A 22,777-nucleotide genomic window follows, 5' to 3' on the forward strand; every position below is an offset into this window, starting at 1 on the left:
AGTCTGAGACCTTTTCCCCATTTAAGCACTAGGCAGAAGTATCAGGAAGTGCCCTTCCTGTGTCAGGGTTTCTATCAGTCTGTTTCAGGAAACAGACCATTCTATTAAAAGAGAATAATCCCTTTTTATTATTGAAGCTATTTCATTGAGCAGCTACTTGTTCTATACATCTTCATGGAAACTGTAAGAACACAGAGGAAGTGTTTTGTTTAAATGGAATTCAGTTTTCCATATTTATCCAGACATTATGATTTCTATAATTTTAAAGTCCAAGTAGCAGAAAACCTCCAAGCATTTCTAGGACATCCTGAAGTAGTTCATGTATTAAAAATGACCTCTGTTCACACTGTAGATTTGAATAAACTATCTTACTGTATTCATAAATGTTCACAAGTACTTTTGGACAGAGCTCACGTAACTAGACTGCAACATTTATCATGCTTAGCTGTAACACAGGCATTAGACATCCTTTCCTGTAATAATTATAGTTGCCTAATAGAAATAATATTACTACTTATTATATCCTGAATTAAATTTTGCTTTGAAAGTTATTTTACCTCTAATATTCCATTAAGCTTTGAAAGAAACCGGAAAAAGATTAATACAATGCTGACATATATTAATTTATTCCTTAACTGGACTGTCCCTTAAGAACATGTTCCATCTAAGCATTATTTTGCAAAATCACTTCATCTAAAGACTTTCACATCCCTTGCACATTTTTTTATGAAGTGTACTTAACAAAATTTGATTTTAAACATTCTCAAAGAATGCTTTTTTCTTCCAATATTATGGTTCGACTTTCCAGTGCTGTAGTTCTAATTCTTTGAAGTCTTCTAGTTAATTACTTTATACCATTTCAATCAACTTACTTCTAGGGTCAAAGATGGAAAATAGAAGAAAATACCTGGACTTTGAAGAAGTAGTATTAAATACTAAATTTAAGTATTTGGTTTGATGTACTATTATATAAAACACTTTCAGCTTTAAGTTCTCTAAACCCATCCATTTTATATTGTAAATCAGAAAACAGGTTAGGGGAAGTATATTAATATTCTTTTCTTATCATGAGTACAATAAGTAACGTCACCTCAATAGTATTAAACATTAAAAGCAGTATTCAAATAGGAGATATGTGATCAAATCACACACACACACAAAATGAGTAAATGACAGCCAAACATATCTGCAAGCATATACCTGTACTCTTGCAGGAGAACTTTGTTTTTTCATCACATAGTCGTATAGTTCCATTACAGCCTTTTTCATCACTACCATCTTCACAGTCCTTTTCTCCATCACAACGCCACAACTCAGGAACACAGCTCCCATCAGGACTGCACTCAAATTCCTTCCCACTGCATCTTCTAGGAGAGGGAGTTTCTTAGGAAAATAAGAAATACATTGCAGAGTTTGCTCATGTGAGTTTTTTCCATGCCAAGTCTACAGTGACTTAGAATCCCCCTTCCTAACCAAAGCCAAAATCAGAGGCCCCAGGTGTAACACTCAAAGCTCATCACTCCAACAGAAGCTTCAGAAAAGCTCTTCTTTACCCTGCTAACTCCCTTCACTCCCCCCACTTCCACCAATGGCTCAAGGTAAATACCTATTTTTTATTTTTTTTTTTTTTGGCACAGCTGTTCAAGAATGAATTTGGAGATGTAAGGAGGACCAAGGCTGATAGAGCTTACCTGGTGCTTTGTAAGCCTGCTTCTCACCCTCAAGCTACACTCCCTCCTCCCTCTTCATTCTCATCTTTTTTCCAACAAGGTCCATCTCTTAGTTCAGAAAACATGAAAGGTGTCTGCTCTGACACCTGCTTGGCTTGTGCTATCACAGCACTGGCAGACTAGTTGTAGCCTTTCTGAATTCCACAGAAATGAACTTCAGCTCAGTGCAGCTATGGAATCAGTCTTGAATGTTTCAAAGCACAATAACGGTGTGATTTTAATTATTCATCACATACTTAATTCTTTAAGTATTTTCTAGATGATGGCCTTTTCAATTTTATCTTTGCCCTTCTTTTCCCAAACTATTACCACTGTGAGTACTTCTGGTATTTCATAACATACTAATGACAATAACATATACTTTGAAGTAATGATAAACTTACACATTCCTGTTTGTACCAAAAAGCATTATCTGAATAAATTCTTATACCACTGTCTATAAATATTTATGGTTTATTTTATTAAAAGCTCCCTTGGTTTTTTTTGCTAAATAATCTGCATTCTTGCATTCTATAATAAAGCAAATACAAGTTGCTGGAAAGTGTGCATCACGTAGCAGAGCAGGACACAGATGTATGAACTGACAATAACTGTGTAAAACAGTGCTATTTCAGAGACAGTGGTGCAAATCCCAACATAACGTGGTATTGTATAAAAAGGTAGAGCGGGACTTGAAGCTCTGAGAAGGACATGAATGGGTGGGAAGTAAAGACTTTAGTTCCAGACCAATTACTTTGATACATAAAAATAATAACTTTTGTAAATATATAAAAATTAAAGACTTCACTTATGCATAACATTCTTCTAATTCATCTATGTGTAGGAGGTCTGCAACTAGATTTAGAATATAAACTTATGAAAAAGGACCAATAAACTGTACAATTACTCTGTTGTGGAAAAATCACTATGAGAAAAATATGGGAAAAAAAATATTCCGTCATTCTTATCTGGTTATTCTTTACCCTCTGCTACAAGCATCCTCCCCTTCTATCTCTGGCATTTAAATGGGACTGTAGTTTGTTAAAACATTTTTATGCTTCAGTAACACTATTGGGAAAAAAAACCCACAACAAACCAAAAACTTGAATCACACAAAAATGAGAGTGTTACTGCATAAAAACCCCAGAAAATATAAACAGTAGCTTAAGGAATGATGCTTACAGTCTCTTTATCTAGGCAGCATACACCTCTGCAATAGGACAAACATCGTGTTTAGCGTAATTCAGTAAAACTACGAAACTTACCTCAGTATAATACCCATTATGTTTTCAAATGCATTCTTCCCTCTACGATACACTTCTGTATTATCATATTACACTTGACATATTTTCCATTCCAACCTTTACCAAAGTTAAAAGTAGTTTCTATTTTTCCATTGACTGCAGACAGGTCCTCTGTATTTACAATAAAGTATTCCCTGTACGTATAAGTATTAAAATGTAGGAAGAAAAAAAGCTAACCTTCCTTGCTGCAGTTAGTTTTGGTTTCATCACTGAAATCTCCACAGTCATTGTCACCATCACACGCCCAGTGACTTGGGATACATCTACCATTAAAACATCTGAATTGATCAGCAGAACATGAGTGAATACAGCTTAGTTCATCGCTTCCATCACCACAGTCGTCATCTGCAAATATTAATTTTTAAAATTATTTTAAAAGATTAAAAAAAAGCAAGGCGAAAAAGACATTTCCAAAAAGGCAAGAGAAAATTAATGTGCAGTAAATAAAACAGTTTGTTTACTTCCCACAGGCATAGGGTAAAATTATTTCTAATACAAATAATTCCTTAACTCTGATTCACCAACAGCACTTGGTGCTCGCTCTGTCATTTTGGATAGTCTAATCCCTTACACTTATTCACAGCTGTTCAATCACAGACACCAACAAACATGAGAAGGCTGTAGATTTTCTTAATTTCTTTAGTTGTGTGTAACTACTCAGGCTTCTAAAACCAGTGGTTTTACTTTATTCTCAGCGATTCATTGAGTTAAATTAGACAGTTGAATCACACACACACACACAGAGCTTCATATAAACCGAAACAAAAACCTGATGTCAGGACTTCTTTTCAATAGTATTACAAATGTTCTTTCCATGTACTTGCAACAGTGTAAGGTGGAGAAAGATGGCAGCACATCAATAAAGGCGGAATGTAGTTTCTCATTACTCTAATGTTGTAGTCATTACAACAGTCTTAAAGCAATTCCCATAATTTGATCGTGATCACCAAGGGAGGGAAAAGATAAATATGTTAGGTAAACACTAAAGGGTCTCCTTGCACAGAATTTCAGTAAGCACACTGCGATAATCTGGGGAATCGGTCCATTTATGGCTATGAATACCTGTCAGCCTCATAAAATTATAGCAATATCAAACACTACAGTGGATGAAGAACCAACCCAATGTTATTAGGACTGGCATGACATCATGCCCACATCACAAGCTCAGAGAGAAGATTCATTTGAACAGCTATCATTCAAACTACATTATAAAGTTTTCCTAGTTTACCCTTTTGAGGGAATTTATTAAATTGAACTTGTCCTCAAAGAACAAAAAAAAATCAGATATTTTCATCACTGGAAATATTTTTATTTTTTTTTTTTTAAGTAGAAAATACTTTCATAAGCAATAGCTTAGTTTCTTTTTTTTTAATCATCACACTTCATTCTACAGAATATACTATTTGTAACTATTATCATATCCCTGCATCATTCCTTATATGAAGTTTCAATATTGCTGCTTTCTAGGTCAGGTCAGTAATTTAAGAATACTGTATTTATTTTCCAACCACTTACAAGCACAACTGGCAATATCAGTCTCAGAAGCAGACTATCAAAGCAATATTTATGTAATATCTAACATATTCATTTACAATACAGAATACTTGATACTTGCCAGAATCACAGAGCCATTTGCTGCTAATGCATCTTCCATTTTTGCATATAAATTGAGTTAGTGGCTCACACGTTGGGAATTCTGTGAAGGTGTTCAAAAAGAAATGAAAACTATTTAATAGATGTCTTCTTTAGTAATATTCTTCCACCTTCCTATACACATAAATTACACAAGTGTATTATATCAAACATTTGCACCTGCCAGATACTTAATCTGGAGAGAAGAAAAAGGTGAGACACCAAAAAGAGAGGATAAAAAGGCTTTTAACTGTAAATACTAGTCCAAACCCTATCCTTCCTCAACATGGACCACGGAAATGCATTATTCTGTGTCATATAACATAGTCCTATATTCCCATCAGACCAGGGCTGTCTTTGCCACTAAGCATGCTAAATGTTTACGACAAAATTATAGCTCGATGATGGATACAAACCATATGTGTTTGTTTATATAAAAAAGTTCTTCAAGTGCAATAGCACTGCCAGTAGAAGACAGGAAATGGAAGACTATAAAATGAGAAGGTTAAGTACCAAGCAAAAGAACAGTCAAGAAATAAAGTTACTGTACACTGACATAATAAAATCCAAAATGAAAATGTCAGTATTTACAATCATTTCCTCCAAGCATTCCAGTAAAAGCAGTAGAAAACTGAGACAATATCATTCATAGAGACTCATCTATATTACACACAGAGATTTGTTTTTATAATTGTCTAATATGCTTCCGCACAGAACAACTTCGATTTTTTCTTGCTCTTCTAAAACCAATGACATGGCTAGGTATGTGCATTCATATCATTAACATGTTAAAGAGTGCTTGTACCCATTTGGTTTGGAAAATACAAGACCTGCTTTACAAAATCTGAATATTTGTGGGAAACAATCTGAAAGTCTAACTTGATTCAAAAGGAATAAAGAGGAGCCCAAATTCTCTTTACAGACCAGCAAGAGAATAAGACACCTCTTAGCAAGTGATACCTAATGCAAACCAAGGATGACAATGTGAACAATCTGCCCGAACGGCTACTTAAAGGCAAGTTTGTCCGTCACTGAAGGATTTCAGGTTGGAAGTTCCTACACAGTACATCCTAAATGCAACAGAAAGTACTGTCCAGAATGGTATACAGTCATGTCAGCCACACCAAAACTGCCCAAGAAAGATTAGAACAGATCTGCAAGTGTATTCCTCATTAGGTTACTCTAGCTACAGTGGGTTCCTCTAGTGTTGTACAACTGAGACAACAAAGCCAAACTTCACAAAGATTTTGATAATTAGGCCATGTAATTAGTATAGAAGAGTTTTTCTAATCTTTTAAAACATGTCACAGCAATGTAAAATTTCCTTAGGAGAAGAATTGAAATAGTCATTGAAGTCAATAAATTTCTGACTTGGGTTTGCTGTCTCTTGATGCCTCTGGTGCAGAAAATATTTTAAAGTTAATTCAAAAGTCTTTGTTTTTTTTAAAAACAGAAGCTCAGGGAAAGTTCTGACTTAAAAGTCACACATGAAGCACCAAGCCAGCTGCATTAATAGTAAAAATGTAGAGATTACCGAGAACATTGTAAGACTGAAGTGATTATTCTGCTTCGACACAGAAAAGGGTGGGAAGAAAAGCTAACACTGATGACAACACTTTGTCAATTACTCCTAGAAAATTGTGGGGTTTTTTGTTAATAAGAAAAAAGCTGTTTTTCTTGGGGGAACACATTACAGTTTCAACAAAAATCTGTTCTGAGACAAGTAATGGAGTTGGGCAACTATGATGGTACTTAGCTACAATATATGCCTTAAGTGCTTCAAGCAAAGCTGAAAGCAATTTTAGATTTGCTTTTTAGCTGTTCAATACTTTTTCCACAAATTTAACTCATATATTCAATGTAATTTTCCATACGAGTGCCTTCATGACTATTTTCTTTATGTTCATCTGTCTACCCAAGACCTGTATAGACAGAAACTAATTAAAATGAATTGTGATTATCATCACCACCACCCATCTCGTGATTCTCAGCCCACCACAGCCTTTCCAAGAACATTTTGAAGTATCGCCAGTGTTTGCTTCTCATAGTCCCAGCCTCCACCATCATCCACAGCTCTTCCTCACACCCTAGAGGACAGGCATAATAGTTCCCCTCATTGTGCCTGTGGTCTCCCCAGTACTCTTTTCCCTTCCCTATTTCACAGCAAAGGGATGCACATCCTGTAGCTGATCCTCAGCCATCCCTGTGCTGACTGCCCTGCAGACAGGGAAAGCAAGAAAGGTGCCTCTTGAGCTCATAGTGAAGTCTCTCCAGTGTAGACACCAAGTTCCTTTCTCTCTGCTACCCAGCTGTCTTGTGAAAACTCCGGTAAACGGACACAAAAAATGACCACAAGTTTTGTTTCCTTTAGGAAAGCAGTAGAAAAATAAGGAGGGTCTCTTTTCAAATTTTCTTCAGGAATGTCATGCTTCTTGGTAAATCTGGTTGTATCTTAAGAAAAAGTATATGCATTATGATACTGGCTCACCCCAACTATGTGTCAATATCAGCACGCTTAAGGTATTGAATCAATAGGAGACAAATTATTCATAGCTGAAGACTATGCAGTTAAAAAAAATCAGTGATTTGTGATGGTAACAAAAAGTAAGCCATGATTTTACTTTCAATATAAACACTTGCAAATATAAGAAGAATTTTAAACTGCTTCATAGAAGAACATATATACCACTCAATAGAATAGCTAAATAAATGCCATTAGCATTCCCATTAGCCATCAAATTATAAGGCAGAATGAAAAATGAAATATTTGACACATTTTCACAAGCGCAGTGCTCGAGGATAAAGAAACAAGATTCTAAAACATCAAACATATGAGAAGTCTGGCCAAACTGAAAAGCAGCAGGTGAAATAAGTGCTGATTAAATCATCTGAATAAATATTCCAGATCAGCTGACAGGATACCAAACAAAACACATGGGAAGAAATTACAAAGATGACATTAATATCTGTGTATTGATAAAGTGTCTGAGAACACAGGGTACAGCAAGTCAGATAAATGTTATAGTACCCAGTGCCATGCTGTACCATTACACAGAATGTTACAGTTTCAGAGATTGCAAGATACAATGAGTCTACTGGGATCACCTATTCTACCTCTGGACACAACAGGACTTACTTGATTTGAAGCATGGCAGTTTCAAGTTTACCTTAGTAATATTCTAATTTTTACTCACATAATGATTTTATTTTGATTTAGATTGTATCAAATATGTCATCTGTTTTGAAATTAACTGATCAGATATCAATTACTGTCAATATAAAATTGCCTTTATTTTTTTCTGGTTTATATCACTATTAGAAGAAGAAAAAGGAACAAGTAATAAGAAAAAAAAACCAAGAGAAAGCAAGTAAATATTCCAGGAAGCATAACAACTATTTATATGTAAAAATCCTGAAAAATCTTGAATGCAGTTATAGAAGGAGATGCTGTGAATTACATATGGACTTAAAAAGTAACAAGGTAAACTCAACTAATGAGTATTAGCTGGTTGCCAGTCATGAATAATTCAAAACTAAACAAATTTAAGGGATTACGGATGAACAGAATTTAGTGATTGTATCCTACATGTTGCCTATCATAGATTCTCTGGTAACGGAGGTCCTGGAGATTTATGTTTATGGAACACAGGGCATCATGATGTCAGCCTATGACTGTCATTTATGCATTTACTTTCTATTATTTTCTTGCTCTCCACTGCAAGTGCTTCATAGGTATTGAGATTTTTGCAGAAGAACTGTTATCAGTACTAGAACTCTAATAACTCTACTGAAGAAGTTTACAGCACTAACATTTCAAAAAAGCCACAAAAAGGTAATATTTTATCAACTACATTGCTTTCATAGTTTGATTTTGATTAAGAAACAGTATGGCTTTGTAACAGTGAATCAAGTTAGAATATCAGCTATATCTGAGAAAAATACAGGTCTAGCTACTAAGTATCCTAACAAGTGGACTTTAGATTTTAATTTTTTTGTGCACAACCTGTCACTTCATGTTTACATGGTTGATGCTATTAAAACAGTCAATATTCTTTCTTGAAAACTCTTGAAAAGTCATTTCAGAAACACATCCTATTATATTGCGACACTTACTAATTCGTATTAGTAAGTTGAATAATATCACAAATATTACCTTGTAAACAGGGAACACCCTGATACAATATTCTGCAGACAGCTCATTGACCCTTTTGCTCTCAGACTCACAGCAGTTACCTGTGACCTGCCAAACAGATGAAGGCAGTCATGCTGACTTATAAAAACCTTAATTGTTTGGAAGCCGCTGATTAGGGAGAGCGCACCTCTCTTTGCAATATCTCGGTAAAGCAGCAATCAGTAAAGCTGCTGAAACTCTCTCATGATATAACCAAGCAAGACTTATTTTTTGTGCAAATTACACCATCAAAATCTGTTTTTATTGACAACTAGAATACGCTGAGGGGGCCCATGTGAAGAGGTATGCGGTCGAGATAAAGATCAATTTTTGAGGGTGACAGTATTTGATAATGGGCTGTAAATTAGGAAAGTATTGATTGATCTGCATATTTGATATTGTAGTTAAAAACTCATTAATAGAAAATGAAGCCTTTGCTCTGGGTTTATTTATCAATCGAAGAAATTATATTTGCCATTTCAGAAAGAATATTATCAGTTCTTATAAAAAAGAACAGGCCCCTCATACTTTTTCTATCCGTCAGTTCAAGCGAAGAGAGATCCTCACATGTTTAATTTTTTATAGAATAATTTGACTTTTTTACCCAAAAGAAGCTTTACTTACCACAGGACGTCATTTCATCGGTTTCATCTCCACAGTCATCTTCCCTGTCACACAGCCATGATGTCGGAATACAGCGTCCGTTGCCACAAGAAAATTGGTCAACCTGACACGTTCTTGCTGTCAAGACAAAACACTCCAAAAATGCAAGGGAAATGGACTAAATCTGTTAGGTGTCTTGGTGCGTGTCTGTATGTAGAAGGTGCAAGTCTGGAGGGCATCTCCTGGCCTCTGCACATTTTACTTGATATGACCAAACATCATTCACCTCCTTTGATTTCAGAGAAAATTGAGGTCAGCTGCAGGACTGTGTTCTACCTCTGTTACGTAGAATTCTTAGTGATTTCTTCAGTGTATGAGGACAAAGTTTTATATGGAATTATACAAAACTAGGTGGTAGAAGAGCATTAATCTTTGATAAAATAACAGAGCTAGAGTTGAAGTAAACAAAAATCTGGGCATAAAAATGTCTAACACAATCAGAATATTAACAAATTGTATTTCATATTATAAAGAATGAATCTAGTGAAATTCATATTTACACAGGGAAATGGTAACACAGCATGCACATGATATGCCTGGCCTCAGTGTTCTCAGAACTTTTGCAAATATGCAACTGTAATGATCCATTAAAGGAAATAATGTATGTCTGTCTTCTGAAGAAATAAAGATAACTAAAAGAAATCATGCTACATAACTACATAAATTACTTTGAAAGCTGATGAACAGTAAAACTTCAGTAAAAATCTAATAAAACTGACATTACTTATAATTTTGTTTATTCACAATGTCCAGCCATAACTACAGTGCCAGTGATAGTGACACAGATTTTGATTCCAAATTAAAGCTTTTAGAGTTCATCTATATATGTTTCCACACTTAAAAAAAAAAAAAAGACTGATACATCAGAAACCCCAACAATCAAATGCATATTTCTTCATTTGGTATTCTCAATTACCATTTTGCCTTTTCTTCGTAGAAATAGCCAAAAATACATTAGAAGAATGTAAGTTTAAAATATTTCAAAGTAGTATTTTTTTAAACATGAATAGTGTTTGCCACTGCAGGAACAAAAGGAAAAACAAAAACACAAATTCAACCCATAGCCAACTGACATAGGGATGAAACTTATGGTCTTCAAATCAGACTCGTACCTACAGCCAAACAGTTGAATATCAAAAGATATCAGGATGTATTACAATCCACAATAATACGGTAGAGGTGATACAGACACTATAGGTCTGAATTTGTGCTAGAGTGCTTGTAGCCAAACTGCAGAAGTAACAACCACAACCGGTTATTATACATATGAAATTTTAAACAAAGGAAAATTAGTTCAGGGAATATTTTAATACACAATGTATGCTGTCTATCACTGCTTTTCAGTTTAAAATAGTCATCAGCTTATCGATGCCTGTTATTTTGTATATCAAATATTTAATGATTGTTTAGTGTACTCTACCGACAAGCACTAAACATCACTTCCATACAAGTAAAGGACAGATTTGGAACTCCATGATTTACTGCAGTGGAATCAGCAAACAATCTTCATCTACCCACTACAGAGTTAATAACTTACAAATGAAAACAATTTCAAGGTACCAAAGGGAAAGTGAATAACTAATTATGCTTTTGTCAGCATAAAATAAAATTCACTAGTGACATGGCACTCATCACAGCATGTTAACAAACAAAATTGGAACTGCCAAAAAAGATTTAGCAGGACAAGTTTGTACCTAAGCAGTGCTTTGACAGTCAGCCCATATGGATAGATTAAGTGCTGAATTACTTTGGAAAGCACAGGCAAGCATAAGGATTAAGTAAAATATAATTTGTATTCCAGCCTTAGTGGCATCAAAATCTGAATTAATTTAAAATGTCCATGATCAGATTACTAGTTCAGTTCAGTCCAGAGCAGTCTTGAACTGTTTATGGAACTGGAGTTAGAGAACTTATATGCACAACCAAGTAAAATTTTTACCTGCACACGTTTTATTTGATTCATCTTCATTATTACCACAATCATTAGCTCCATCACAAAGCCACCTCTTGGGAATGCAGCGATTATTTTGGCACTTAAACTGATCATCAGGACAACTATGATTGACTGGGGAGAAAAAAAGAGTTTTTTTCCTAAGAAAACAATCAAGGAAAAACAGCTGAAAATAATACATTAGATAGTATTCCCTGGTGATGCAGTTAGTATGGTTATCCTGTATATATAATCATCATGATATAAAAATTGTTTGGCAAATTAGTCAATTAACAAATATTGCAGTACTTCAACATAAACTAAACAATACAGAGTAAAGATTCTCCTATCATACTAGTGTCAATATGGAGATATTCTCCTATTAACTACTAAGTGATAAAAGGTAGCAGCATTTTTCAATGTTGCAATTTCCTTAAAGAAAGATGTCCTCGATCACATCTTATCAATTTGATGAAGTTTGCAACCTGAAGTGCATAGAAACAAAAGAAATACCAAAGGGAACAGATGCAAGTTGCTAAGTGCATATCCAAAATATTATACTACGGTGAGCAGGGATTTGGGCAGGTTATAAAATGATTCTAAAATGATGCACTTTACTGTCAATGGCCACATATAGATCTGCTGTTTACTTACCATGAAATTGTAGGTGTCAGAAAGTGAAATATGCGATGTGGTGTAAAACTGGCAAAAAAATCTGGTATTCAAGAGTGAACAAAGTATCTCACAAACACATTTTTTCTAGCTACCAAGTATCACGGAAAGGGTGAAGACTGAACAACACAAGTTATGTAAATACTAGTGGCCTGCTTTTGCAGGTGTAGTAAGTACATACTTCTGCTTCTTTTATGCTAATAACAAGGTCTATGATTAGCAGATCTTGCTAATCTTGATCTACATAAGAGCAGTAAACTAAACAGTTTCAAATGCTGGGTTAAAAATAATCTCAAGCTATTTTCACCTACTCAGCCATCCAGTCTCTTTTTTAAAGTTTAACATATATCTGGAAACAAACGGTATTTAAAATGAAAAGATGTCTTGCAGGCTTATGCTTGACATTTCAGTAGCTCTTATCTTTGACCTTTCTACCTATTCTTCCCATTGAAAACAACACAGACTGAGTGTGATATCAATAGCAGATGAACCCTTCACGAGTGTTTTGTGTGGAGGGTGCAAGAACACTGGAAGTAAAGATGAATTAATATTCTGAGCAGAAAGGTATTCCAAGTCTCATAATGCTGATGAAGCAATCTAACTTGCAATGTGACTGGAGAACAAAACTGTTATCATCCATGTAATAAAATTAAAAATTGAAGACTTTTCAAAATCTGACTTTAATACTAGACAATGTTTTAAATGGTAGTTAAGCTTTTGCTCATATACATTTACAAACATGTGTGTATTCTATTCATAATTGCAAATATTTCAGACTAACTAAAAAAGAACTATTGAAGTTACTATAGCAACTGCTGAAAAGAGATTAATGTTATCATACTGGCCACCTAAACTATGTATCACATACAGATTTGGGACCAGATTATGATTTCATTTATATCTGTATAAATCCTCTGAGAATTACAAGCTTTGATCAATGAATTGGTCTACATTACACCAATTTAAATGAAAATCAAGTCAACTCTGCCAAAAGGTTTTCCTTCTTACTGTCTATTAGTTGAGCTCCTTATTTAAGTGTAAGAACTCCTGGTATTAAAATTAAATGTTAGTAAGCACTACAATTCAGAACTGGACAAATGTTTTGAAAAGAATTGGGATTGAAATCAGTCATGACTACTACATGGAGCTATCAAAATACATAAAAGCAGGAAAAAACGGAACTGGCTATGTAACAGCCATACAGAAAAGGACTGAGGCATTACAGAGGATCACAAGCTCAGTATGCACCAGCAACAGCAGGCCAGTGTGAAGCAGGCAAGATTTACCCAAGGATGTCCATACAGGACTATCAACCATCCCAAACAGATTCTCTTAACCTAACCAGCTTTGCAAAAGCCTCAGCAGAGGTACATACATCTGGTTTTGGACATCCAACCCCCTAGGATCACTTGGCAAAGTTCAGAAAAGAGCAATGAAATATAAAAAACCCTATAATCTACTGGGGAAAAAGAGAACAGATTAGAGTTGTTTTGTCTCAAAGAGATAAGAATGAGAGACTATGATAAGAGCTTTCAGACACATAGAACAATGCTGCACCGTAGAAGAGTGTATCAGTTCTTCATGCCTACGATTGATAGGGAAAAAAATAACATATTTTCAATTCAGGAAAGGAAATTTGGTTTAGAAAAATTGATCTAATGATAGAAATAGGAAGCATTGTGACAAACTGAGTAAGGAAAGGAATTTTCACTGTTGGAACTCTGATTTTGTAGCAGGCTATCTAAGAGTCTTCCAGGAATGACACAGATATATAATTGGTACGTTTTCTATTATTTTTCATTTCAACAGTGGGACTCCTCTGCAGCAAAAAAATACAGCTCCAGTAAAACTTTATTTTTAAAGACAAAGTACATCTAATTTAAAACTGGAAGTGGGCGGTGTTTATGTTGGTTTCGGTTTGGGTTTTTTGGTGGAGGGTTTCATGGTGGTTTTATTTTTTAAGAAATACATTACAGAATCACAAAACTGTTTATGGTTGGAAGGATCTTGTGGACATCACCTAGTCTAACACCCTGCTCATGCAGGGCCATGTAGAGCAGGTTTCCCAGGACTGTGTCCATATAAATTTTGAGTATGTCCACAGATCAAAACTCCATAACCTCTCTGGGCAACCTATTCCAGCATCCAACTATGCTCACAATAAAAAGTGTATTTTTCTGTTCAGGTAAAATTTCATGCTTTTCAGTTTGTGTCCATTACCTCTTGTCCTGCCAGTGGTCACTACTAAGAAGAGCCTGGCTCCCTGTTCTTTATTCCCTCCCATCAGGTTTATACACATTGGTAAGATCCCTCCCGAGCCTTCCCTTCGCCCCAGATTGAACAATCCCAGCCCTCTCAAATCCTGGGATAGATGTGCCAGTCCCTTAATCATCTTAGTGGTGCTTTCGCAGACTTGCTCCAGTAAATCCCTATCTTTCTCAAACTGGGGAGCTCAGAATGAGACACAGTCCTCCAGACATGAACTCATCAAGGATGCGTAGAGGGGAAGGATCCCCTCCATCAACCTGATGGTGATACTCTGCCTAAAGGAGACCAGGATGCTCCTGGCCTTCGTTGCCATGAGGTGCATTGGTGGTTAACGGTCAGTTTGTTGCCCACCAGGATCCCAAGGTCCATGTCTGCAAAACTGCTTTCTAGCTGTACGTCACCCAGCATATACTGATCCCTGGAGTTATTTCTCCTCAGATGCATTTCTCCTTGCTGAATGTCACCCTATTCCTCTCCGTTTAATTTGCCATCCTGTCAAGTTTCCTCTGAACAGTAGCACACTCATCTGGTGCATGAGCCACTCTTGCCAGCTTCGTACCACCTGCCAACTTGCTGAGCGTGCACTCTGCCCAAGTCACTAATGAAGAGGTTACCGGCCCCAGCATTAACCCCTGGGGTACATCGCTAGTGATTTAGCTCCCACACTGTGACACTTATCACAAGCCCCGAAGCCTGGCCACTCAGACAGTTTCTAATCTACCTCACTGTCCATATGCCTAACCCTTCCTTCGTCAGCTTGTTTATGAGGATGTTATGTCAGACACTGTCAAAAGCCTTACTAAAGTTCAGGTAAACAATATCCACTGCTTTTCCATCATCGATCAAGCTAGTCACATCACCGTAGAAGGCTACGAGGTTGGCCAAGCATGAGTTCCCCTTCATAAACCCATGCTGACTGCTCCCAATCACTTCCTTGTCCTTTGTGTCCTTGGAAATGGTTTCCAGGACTAATTGCTCCATCCCTTTCCTAGAGGTTGAGGTGAGGCTGGCCCTGCTTTGTGAAGGTTGGATTAGAGATATCCTGCAGCCCCTTCCGACTTGAATTATACTGTGACCCATGTAAAAAACTGCAAAGTGAGAAACAAAGCAAAAAATATCAACATTTAAAGAATCAGAAATGACAATGTCAAAACCAAAAGATGACTGCTCTTGTACTATGCTATAAAACGAGTACACAAGCATCACTTGAAAGGACTACTATTATTATATGCAGGAAGAGAAAATGAAAGATTTACATGAATGACTTCAGGATTATCAATTTTGTTTGATTCCCCTCAGATTATTTTGTTTCCAGTTTTTAAAATAAAGTAGGAATTACAGGTTAAAACGTAAAACCATACATACAGCAAATTTCAGAATGCTCATCACTGCCATCCAAACAGTCATCATCCCCATCACAGCGCCAGCGATCCTGGATACAGCGCTTATTGTTACACTGAAACTGTTCAGCTTTGCACAACTGTGGTAGCACTTCTCCATGTTTAACTAGGAAAAATATACAAGAAGCACATCTATTTTATCAGCTTGATACATACAGAATGCAATATTACCTCAGCATAAACAGATAAAAATTCTTGTTGCCACTCTTCAGAACATTTTTTTAGTACACTTTGCACATTTGAGGTAATTCCACCTGAAGCCTGTAGCAGCATGCCTATCTGAGTGTATGGTTGAGGTAATATATTTTTAATAGATGGAGGAACTCAGAACAGAATGGCACTCAAACTGTTTTTTAAATTGGTGCTTAGATGATAGCATAAAAATATCAGTTTAAAATATTGCAATGCCTCATCAACAATGAAAAGAAAATATTCTTACAGACACAGACCAAATTCTGGTGCACGTTAAAGGGCTAGAAAATGATTACTGAAAAGCTGCTTCTTGTATCCAAGCAACAACTCAAACACCTGCATTATGCACTGGTACAGACTCAGCAAAGAAGAAAGGATAAAATTGTGCTGAGGTAGAATTAAGTAGCAAGCTACAGGCTTATTGATAAATCCAGACAGATACGTTTCTCAACATAAGGTTCAGAATGCTTAATGTGTAAATACCACACATCACTCTATGACCCTATGAGGAACACCAAAGTCCTTGGAAAGAGCCGGGCAATGAAGTGTGTTGGGGAAAAAGCAGGAAACCTGCTTCATTCCGATCTGAAAGTTTCTAATCTCTCTTCCTAATGCTTACATTCCATCTTACCAGTGAGAAGTCCACCTTCCAGTATTTTCTGCTAAAAAGAAAAATAGTTTTCTTTAGCAACAGTGATGGCTCTGCCAGCCATGCATTTGGGTCAAATTCAAGGTAATTGCAAGCTCAATAATGTTCATCATCTTATGAAACAATCCTTATGCTTTACTCATCTCAACCAGGCTTATTGCTGGAGACCTATACAAAGTTTTACACACTACACTTCAAGAAATAGATCAATGAGATTAAAAAAAGAATTTTGAGTAAGTTACAAATATCAGGTCTAAACATTTAAAAAAATACCTGTATGATGAGTTATTTTTAATTGAAAGGCCACATTTTATCATTAACAAAATTTTGTTTTTTCACTAAAGATATCCAAGGGATGCAAAAAAAAAAGCGAAATTTGCATAGTCTGTGTCAGGATCTATTATATAGAAATACATCTGCTTGATATGTTTTATGCACAGTTTCAGCATGAACATTTTTCTACCAGATTTCAAGTTAAGATACATAGTCCATAATCTGAAACCAGTTTATATAGATTTAATATAATAATTATATAGATTAACTTCTGGTATTTTTGATATTCTTTAAAAGATGTCAGTGAAATATTTAAGTGCTTTATCATATCAGACATTCTGAAATATTTTCCAATGCATTTTATCCTCAAATAAGTGTACTTAATATTTTGTCTTTTTTGAAAAAATCTTTATTTAATAAACTGTCTTCAATTATAATCTTTATACAAGGAATATTTCTTTGTCTTATAGGACCACAAAAAGCCTCTAGGAGACCACACTTTCTTGTTTTATTTTCAGATTTGACTTGATCCCTTAACAGTAATATCAGCTCAGATATTCTTCAAAAATCTTACTTGTGCAGGTTGTACTGTTCTCCTCCAAAAGCTGATTATCAGCACAGGCACAAACTCTGCCTCCAGGAATGGCTAAACAAAGAGTGCTGCAGCCTCCATTATTTACACGACATGCATTATCACCTGTGAAAATAAAAAAAAGCAACTTTAAAACTAACAGCCATGCTAGAACTAGAAGAATTTATTTTTTTTTTAGAATACAAGCAAAATGAAGAAATTTTTACAATTATTTTCCTCTCATTTTAGGGACACATTATTCTCATAGATTAGTTACTACAGGTTATAATATTTAAGTAATTTTAGTTACAGGTTGCAATAACCTGTAAAAAAAACCAACAGACAACTACACCATCAGCTCACAACATTCTAGGCTCCCTTTTTTTATGAGGGGAACAAATACTACAAAATATTTAATATGATGCAGCTACATGCAAACAGTATATAAAGGAAAGTTCTGAAGTATATTGGCATCTGGATGTTAAAACAATGTAACTACAAATGCAAAGAAAAAAGAAAGGAAACAAAAATTAGAAGTACAGTGAGATCTATGACAGATAGAATAGAAAGCGGATATTCCATTACTCTTTTCTGAACACACCTGCTATTTCTCTGCCTTCTACTTCTGTGTTATTGTTTCTTCCCAAAAGCTGTACACTTCTCACATGAGAATACTGACAGCTGTTAGGTATTTTAATCATATACCAAGGACTGCTGCATCCTCACCACCTCATTCCTTAGGCAAGCAGACTTAAAGCCAAAGCCCATTGAAGCAAACGTTACAATTTCTGTTTGTGTCACTTAGTCATGACCTAATTGTTTAAATATGCACTGCTGAAGACATTCAACTTCTCATGATCAAAGCTCTATAAATTTCAAGGGTTGGTGACAATTGACGGTGATCAGGCAAGCTATAAAACTTCATGTCTGCTGAAACTTTAAATTAGAACTACTTTTTTTTCATCTTACTGTCCCAGTTAAAAGCAGGTGTTACTTCCTCTGATCCTCCTTCACACGTGTACAAAACATTCATCAACCTCCTGGGTTAAAACAAACGCCTCACAGTTCCCTCTCCTCAAAGCACTACAACTTCTCATTTACAATGAGAATATAACATTAAGTTCTCACAGAGGTAGCAGAGAACACGTGCATTAAACTCTCCTGCAGAGCCATACCTGCATGAGCAGGGAAATGTTTTCAAATTATCAAATGATCATCATGTAACCAGCAAATAATTCAAGATTTTGAAAATTTTCAAATTGTAAGAGGTACCTCAATATGTCTTACAATATAGACCGTGAGCATTTCATAATTATTCCTAGACTTTTTTTCTGAACCACCATACATCATTTCTTAGAAGCAAATGTGTCTACAGCCCATTGAAACCCCACTGAACTTTCAAATAAATTTGCGTAAAATAATTAATACAGAATTCTGGGGGAAGCTGCTGTGGTACTTGTACTTTCAGTGGGCAGGGTGTGAAGCAAGAACATAGTTGTATAAACAGGGAAAATAGGAAGTCTCTATGAAATGTGAGGGCTGGATTTTAGATAGAGCAGTTCCAACTTAGACTGGGCACTTAAAAATACTTTACTGGATCTTGACTTCATGTTTTAGACAACGACCTAAAACTTTGTACAAAAATCAACTCCATTATTATGTCTATGCTCACCAAAACCCAAATAATATGAACAAAACATTAAAAGAATAAGAGATGTATTTGCATCTATATCTTGGAAAACCCTAGGGACAACACCACCTCAGAAACTCTCCACATCTTTACAGGGCTACCCATTATATAAATCAAAGAATGTCAGTAACACAGAGAGTTAAGAAGATAGCAGAATCTGCCAAAACAAACAAACCAAAATATAGTCTTTAAAAGTGAATCCAAAATTATAGAGCACAAGTCAAGGAAATATGCTGTGATTTAATTAAAGAATGTATATGACTGTCAGATCACTAAAAAGGAATAAAAGGCTATTTAAGACAAATATAGAAAATACTTTGAGAACCCATGATGATTCTGAAGTCCAATCCAAGCTTAAAAGAAGTAAAACCAAAATTAAAACACGAGACCAAAGTCAACTGGTCTGTCTTGAAGATGAAAAGTTCCTACTTAACCTCATAATTGGGATGACAAACTACAGCACAGTAGGTTACTTGCTAAGTAAGTGATAAAAGAGAGGATGACCAGGAAAATACAAGTACCAAGAGTTAAAGCAACAAGATCTTAGATAAAAAGGTCGATAAAGCGAGCATCAAGGAAGTCTTCAACCTGAAGGTGCAACGCGACCTTCAGTTCCATCAGTCTTGCTGAAGAGACTCCTAGGCTAAAATGTCTCCTGAAATGCAGTACAACAAACAGGTTATGTGTCTTTATTGAGTAAGCTGTGGAACTCATTTAGCTACCAAGTATTTATGAAATTAAATTTCCTCGACTGCTGTTTGTAACAGCTATTTTATATGGATGTTCTTAAAGTACTTCCCAAAAAAACCTACTTTCAAAGCTATTATTCTATTTTTCATGTTTTGCCAGCTTTTAAAAACAGCTGCCGCCCTGCCACTTCCATATGATTCAGTTAGGCTGATTTCATTTTAATTTGCTAAAAAATTAGGTCAGAGCTAAAACAACAATGTACTTGCATGTCAGTCATCATTCTCAAAAAAGAAAAGGCAACAATATACATTTGTTTAATCTTCTCATTTAAACGATACACAGAGGTATTAATTGCTGCTTAGCAATTATGGTACTTCTATGTACCTTCCCACAAACCTAACCTCAAGTACAGCTAAAGTTGTGTAAGCCTATTTTTAGGCTGATACTACACATATGAAGAGCAACAGCCTGGGGCTCAAGCAGCTCTTTGCAATTTGGAGTTAAAATATCAACTGATTGCAAAAGAGGCTATTTTAACTCCTGTAAATGGACTTACACAAGAATTACTTACATATGAATAGCAATATCCCCTTTCATAGCAGTGGAAATACCCACAGGCATTGGCAGGTTGATAGGCTGACTGTAAATCCAATGCCCATGATTACTATGCTTCTCCCCACCTTCCCATTTTTTAAAGGCATTCCTGATGCAGAGAGACTCAAAGACCAACTAAGAAAGTAAGATGAATTCTAATCTCTGAAAGCAAGAAAAAACACATTCCTTTGCAAGAGGATCAAGCCTTATGACATACAAAGACAGTGAAAAACAACTCTTCTTAAGGATATAGCAAAAGAAGCTTTATGTCATTACCCATAGTACTAAGCAAAGCGGGATTGGCACAGTCAAGTATCCTGTAAAAGACCTCCTAATAAACATGCCAGTCTCAATTCAACTATGCCAAAATGAATTGACATGGTTTCTGCTTGTGTAGACAGTGACAATAAGAGCAGCATCCAAACAGTAACCTCAAAATATCAGAGCCAAATGTTTCTCGGGTACGTGCGTGTAAGCTGTAAAATATAACTCATACCATAAAATGAACTACTATGGTTTTCTCTGTACCACAACTCAGTCTTGATATTGCTCTTTTAGAAGTAACACACCAAAAAAAGGAAAAAAAAATTAGCATCACTTTCTTTAAAATAACTGTCTAGGCTCTTTTGGGAACAATGCAAGATCAACATCACTAAGCATGACAAAAAGGGAAGATCCTGAAGGCTTCAGTTAGCTTACAAAATTCCAATTGCAATTTCAAGCAAAGAATGCATTAATAAGTCAAATTCTCTTTCTCAAGATTTAAGCTCATTCAGCTAAAAATGTCTATGAGGTAATATATTTTAGTCCTCTATCTCTGGTGTTAGCTTATCTGGAAGCTAACAGCAACAGTATTCATTTTTAATTTCCCTTTTTTCTAAAAACAAAGCAATTTTCTTAGGACCGAATAAAGCAGAAGTACTTGGTATTTGAAGCAATCATCTCAGCCTACTTAACAGACACAGTTCAAAATATTCTGGTCAACGTGAGGGTAGATTTGGGGGCAGATTTTGTCTTAAAAAAACCCCAAACCCAACAAAACCCCAAACACAGCATGCTTTTACATGACTCTGGAAGTAAGAGAGAGTCCTGGAAAAGCATCTGTGATAAGAGACACAGCTACAGTGACCTTGCCACAGCACAGTACTACACATACTGCAGTTTGGTTTAGGTATTAAAAATTTAGGTGTTACAATATCAGAAAGGAGAAACTTTCAGCATTGTCTCTATACTCATAAAACCAATTACAAGTTGGCTGTCTGGACCTCAGCACTCCATAATCAAGTATTAATCTCAATGGCTTTCCCTAAGAAAGCCTAGCTGGACATATGAAAATACTGTTCAGCGGGGAAGGGAAGATTTCATATTAACCTGTCGTGAAGAAAATCACTAAGCTTTTCAGCAGGGCCTTAGATGGTTAAGGGAGATATTATAAATTTTTTTTTTTCCCCAAGGAAAAACAAACTGGAAGATGTACTTTTAGATAGAGGAGAAGTCCTTCTTTTCTCCAAAGAATATTAACTACATACCCAAGTCTTCAAATATAGTAAATTTTAACATGAAACAAAACCCCCTATACATGCAAATATTACAAGCCAAATATTTTGCCTATACACATATGCACTTCCTATTTGATACTTTAGCATCATTTTGAAAACTAAACTGTCTTTTCTGTTTGTAAATAACCACTTGTTTTTTGCTGGATGGAAAATAAACTGGTAAGACTTGACCAAAAAACCCAATCTATTTATTATGTATGGTATATGAAACCTCTGAGATAAACCTATGCAAAATATTTAGTGAGTATATAGAGGGAAAATATTCACTGTATATTTATATTCATATAATCATATATACATGTGTCATTTTTGTATACTGAGAAATGTATATATACACACATTTGACATATGTCTATAACAAATCTAAAGGCTAAATATTTTCTCTGTATCTATGAGTGTTAAATATTTTTTCTAATGTTTTGATTCTATCCACTCTGCAGTAGTTTTATCAGTTGCTCTCTAAGCCATTCATTGGCTAGAAATGACAAAGTCAAATCTTCCAAGTGTTAAGAATAAGCATGAAGAAGACACTGCACCCACATCCAGATCTGCAGGCAATGATACTGTGAAAATGAAATTGGGCTTTATGCACAGGGACAAAGTACTTGTTATGGGTCCTGTAAATTTATTATTTTTTTTAAATAAATTGCTTTAACAAGCACTTTTTAACATTGTATCTCTACTAAGCAGCATTTGGATAAATGGTGAAATTTACTTTTCTGGTTCGTGTACAAAATCAAATGTAGCAAGACTGCCAACATCTCAGTGTGTCTGGTTTTCTATAGGATCTGTTGAACTGGAAATGTTCTA

General features: G+C 35.4%; 1 protein-coding gene across 1 annotated transcript in view; it reads right to left on the bottom strand.

Annotated features, from left to right (window-relative positions):
• Nucleotides 1–22,777, bottom strand: part of LRP1B (LDL receptor related protein 1B) — a 751,404-nt gene that overhangs the window by 261,989 nt on the left and 466,638 nt on the right. Inside the window, exons 14-20 of the mRNA XM_074873779.1 lie at nt 17,438–17,560; nt 15,715–15,855; nt 11,419–11,544; nt 9,441–9,557; nt 4,629–4,709; nt 3,191–3,358; nt 1,201–1,383 (exon numbers count right to left, since the gene is read on the bottom strand). Coding sequence (XP_074729880.1) covers nt 1,201–1,383; nt 3,191–3,358; nt 4,629–4,709; nt 9,441–9,557; nt 11,419–11,544; nt 15,715–15,855; nt 17,438–17,560 — 939 coding nt within the window. The remainder of the gene's footprint in view (nt 1–1,200; nt 1,384–3,190; nt 3,359–4,628; nt 4,710–9,440; nt 9,558–11,418; nt 11,545–15,714; nt 15,856–17,437; nt 17,561–22,777) is intronic.

The sequence above is a fragment of the Strix uralensis genome, chromosome 6 (genome assembly GCF_047716275.1).
Source record: "Strix uralensis isolate ZFMK-TIS-50842 chromosome 6, bStrUra1, whole genome shotgun sequence".
Classification (NCBI taxonomy): Eukaryota; Metazoa; Chordata; class Aves; order Strigiformes; family Strigidae; genus Strix; species Strix uralensis.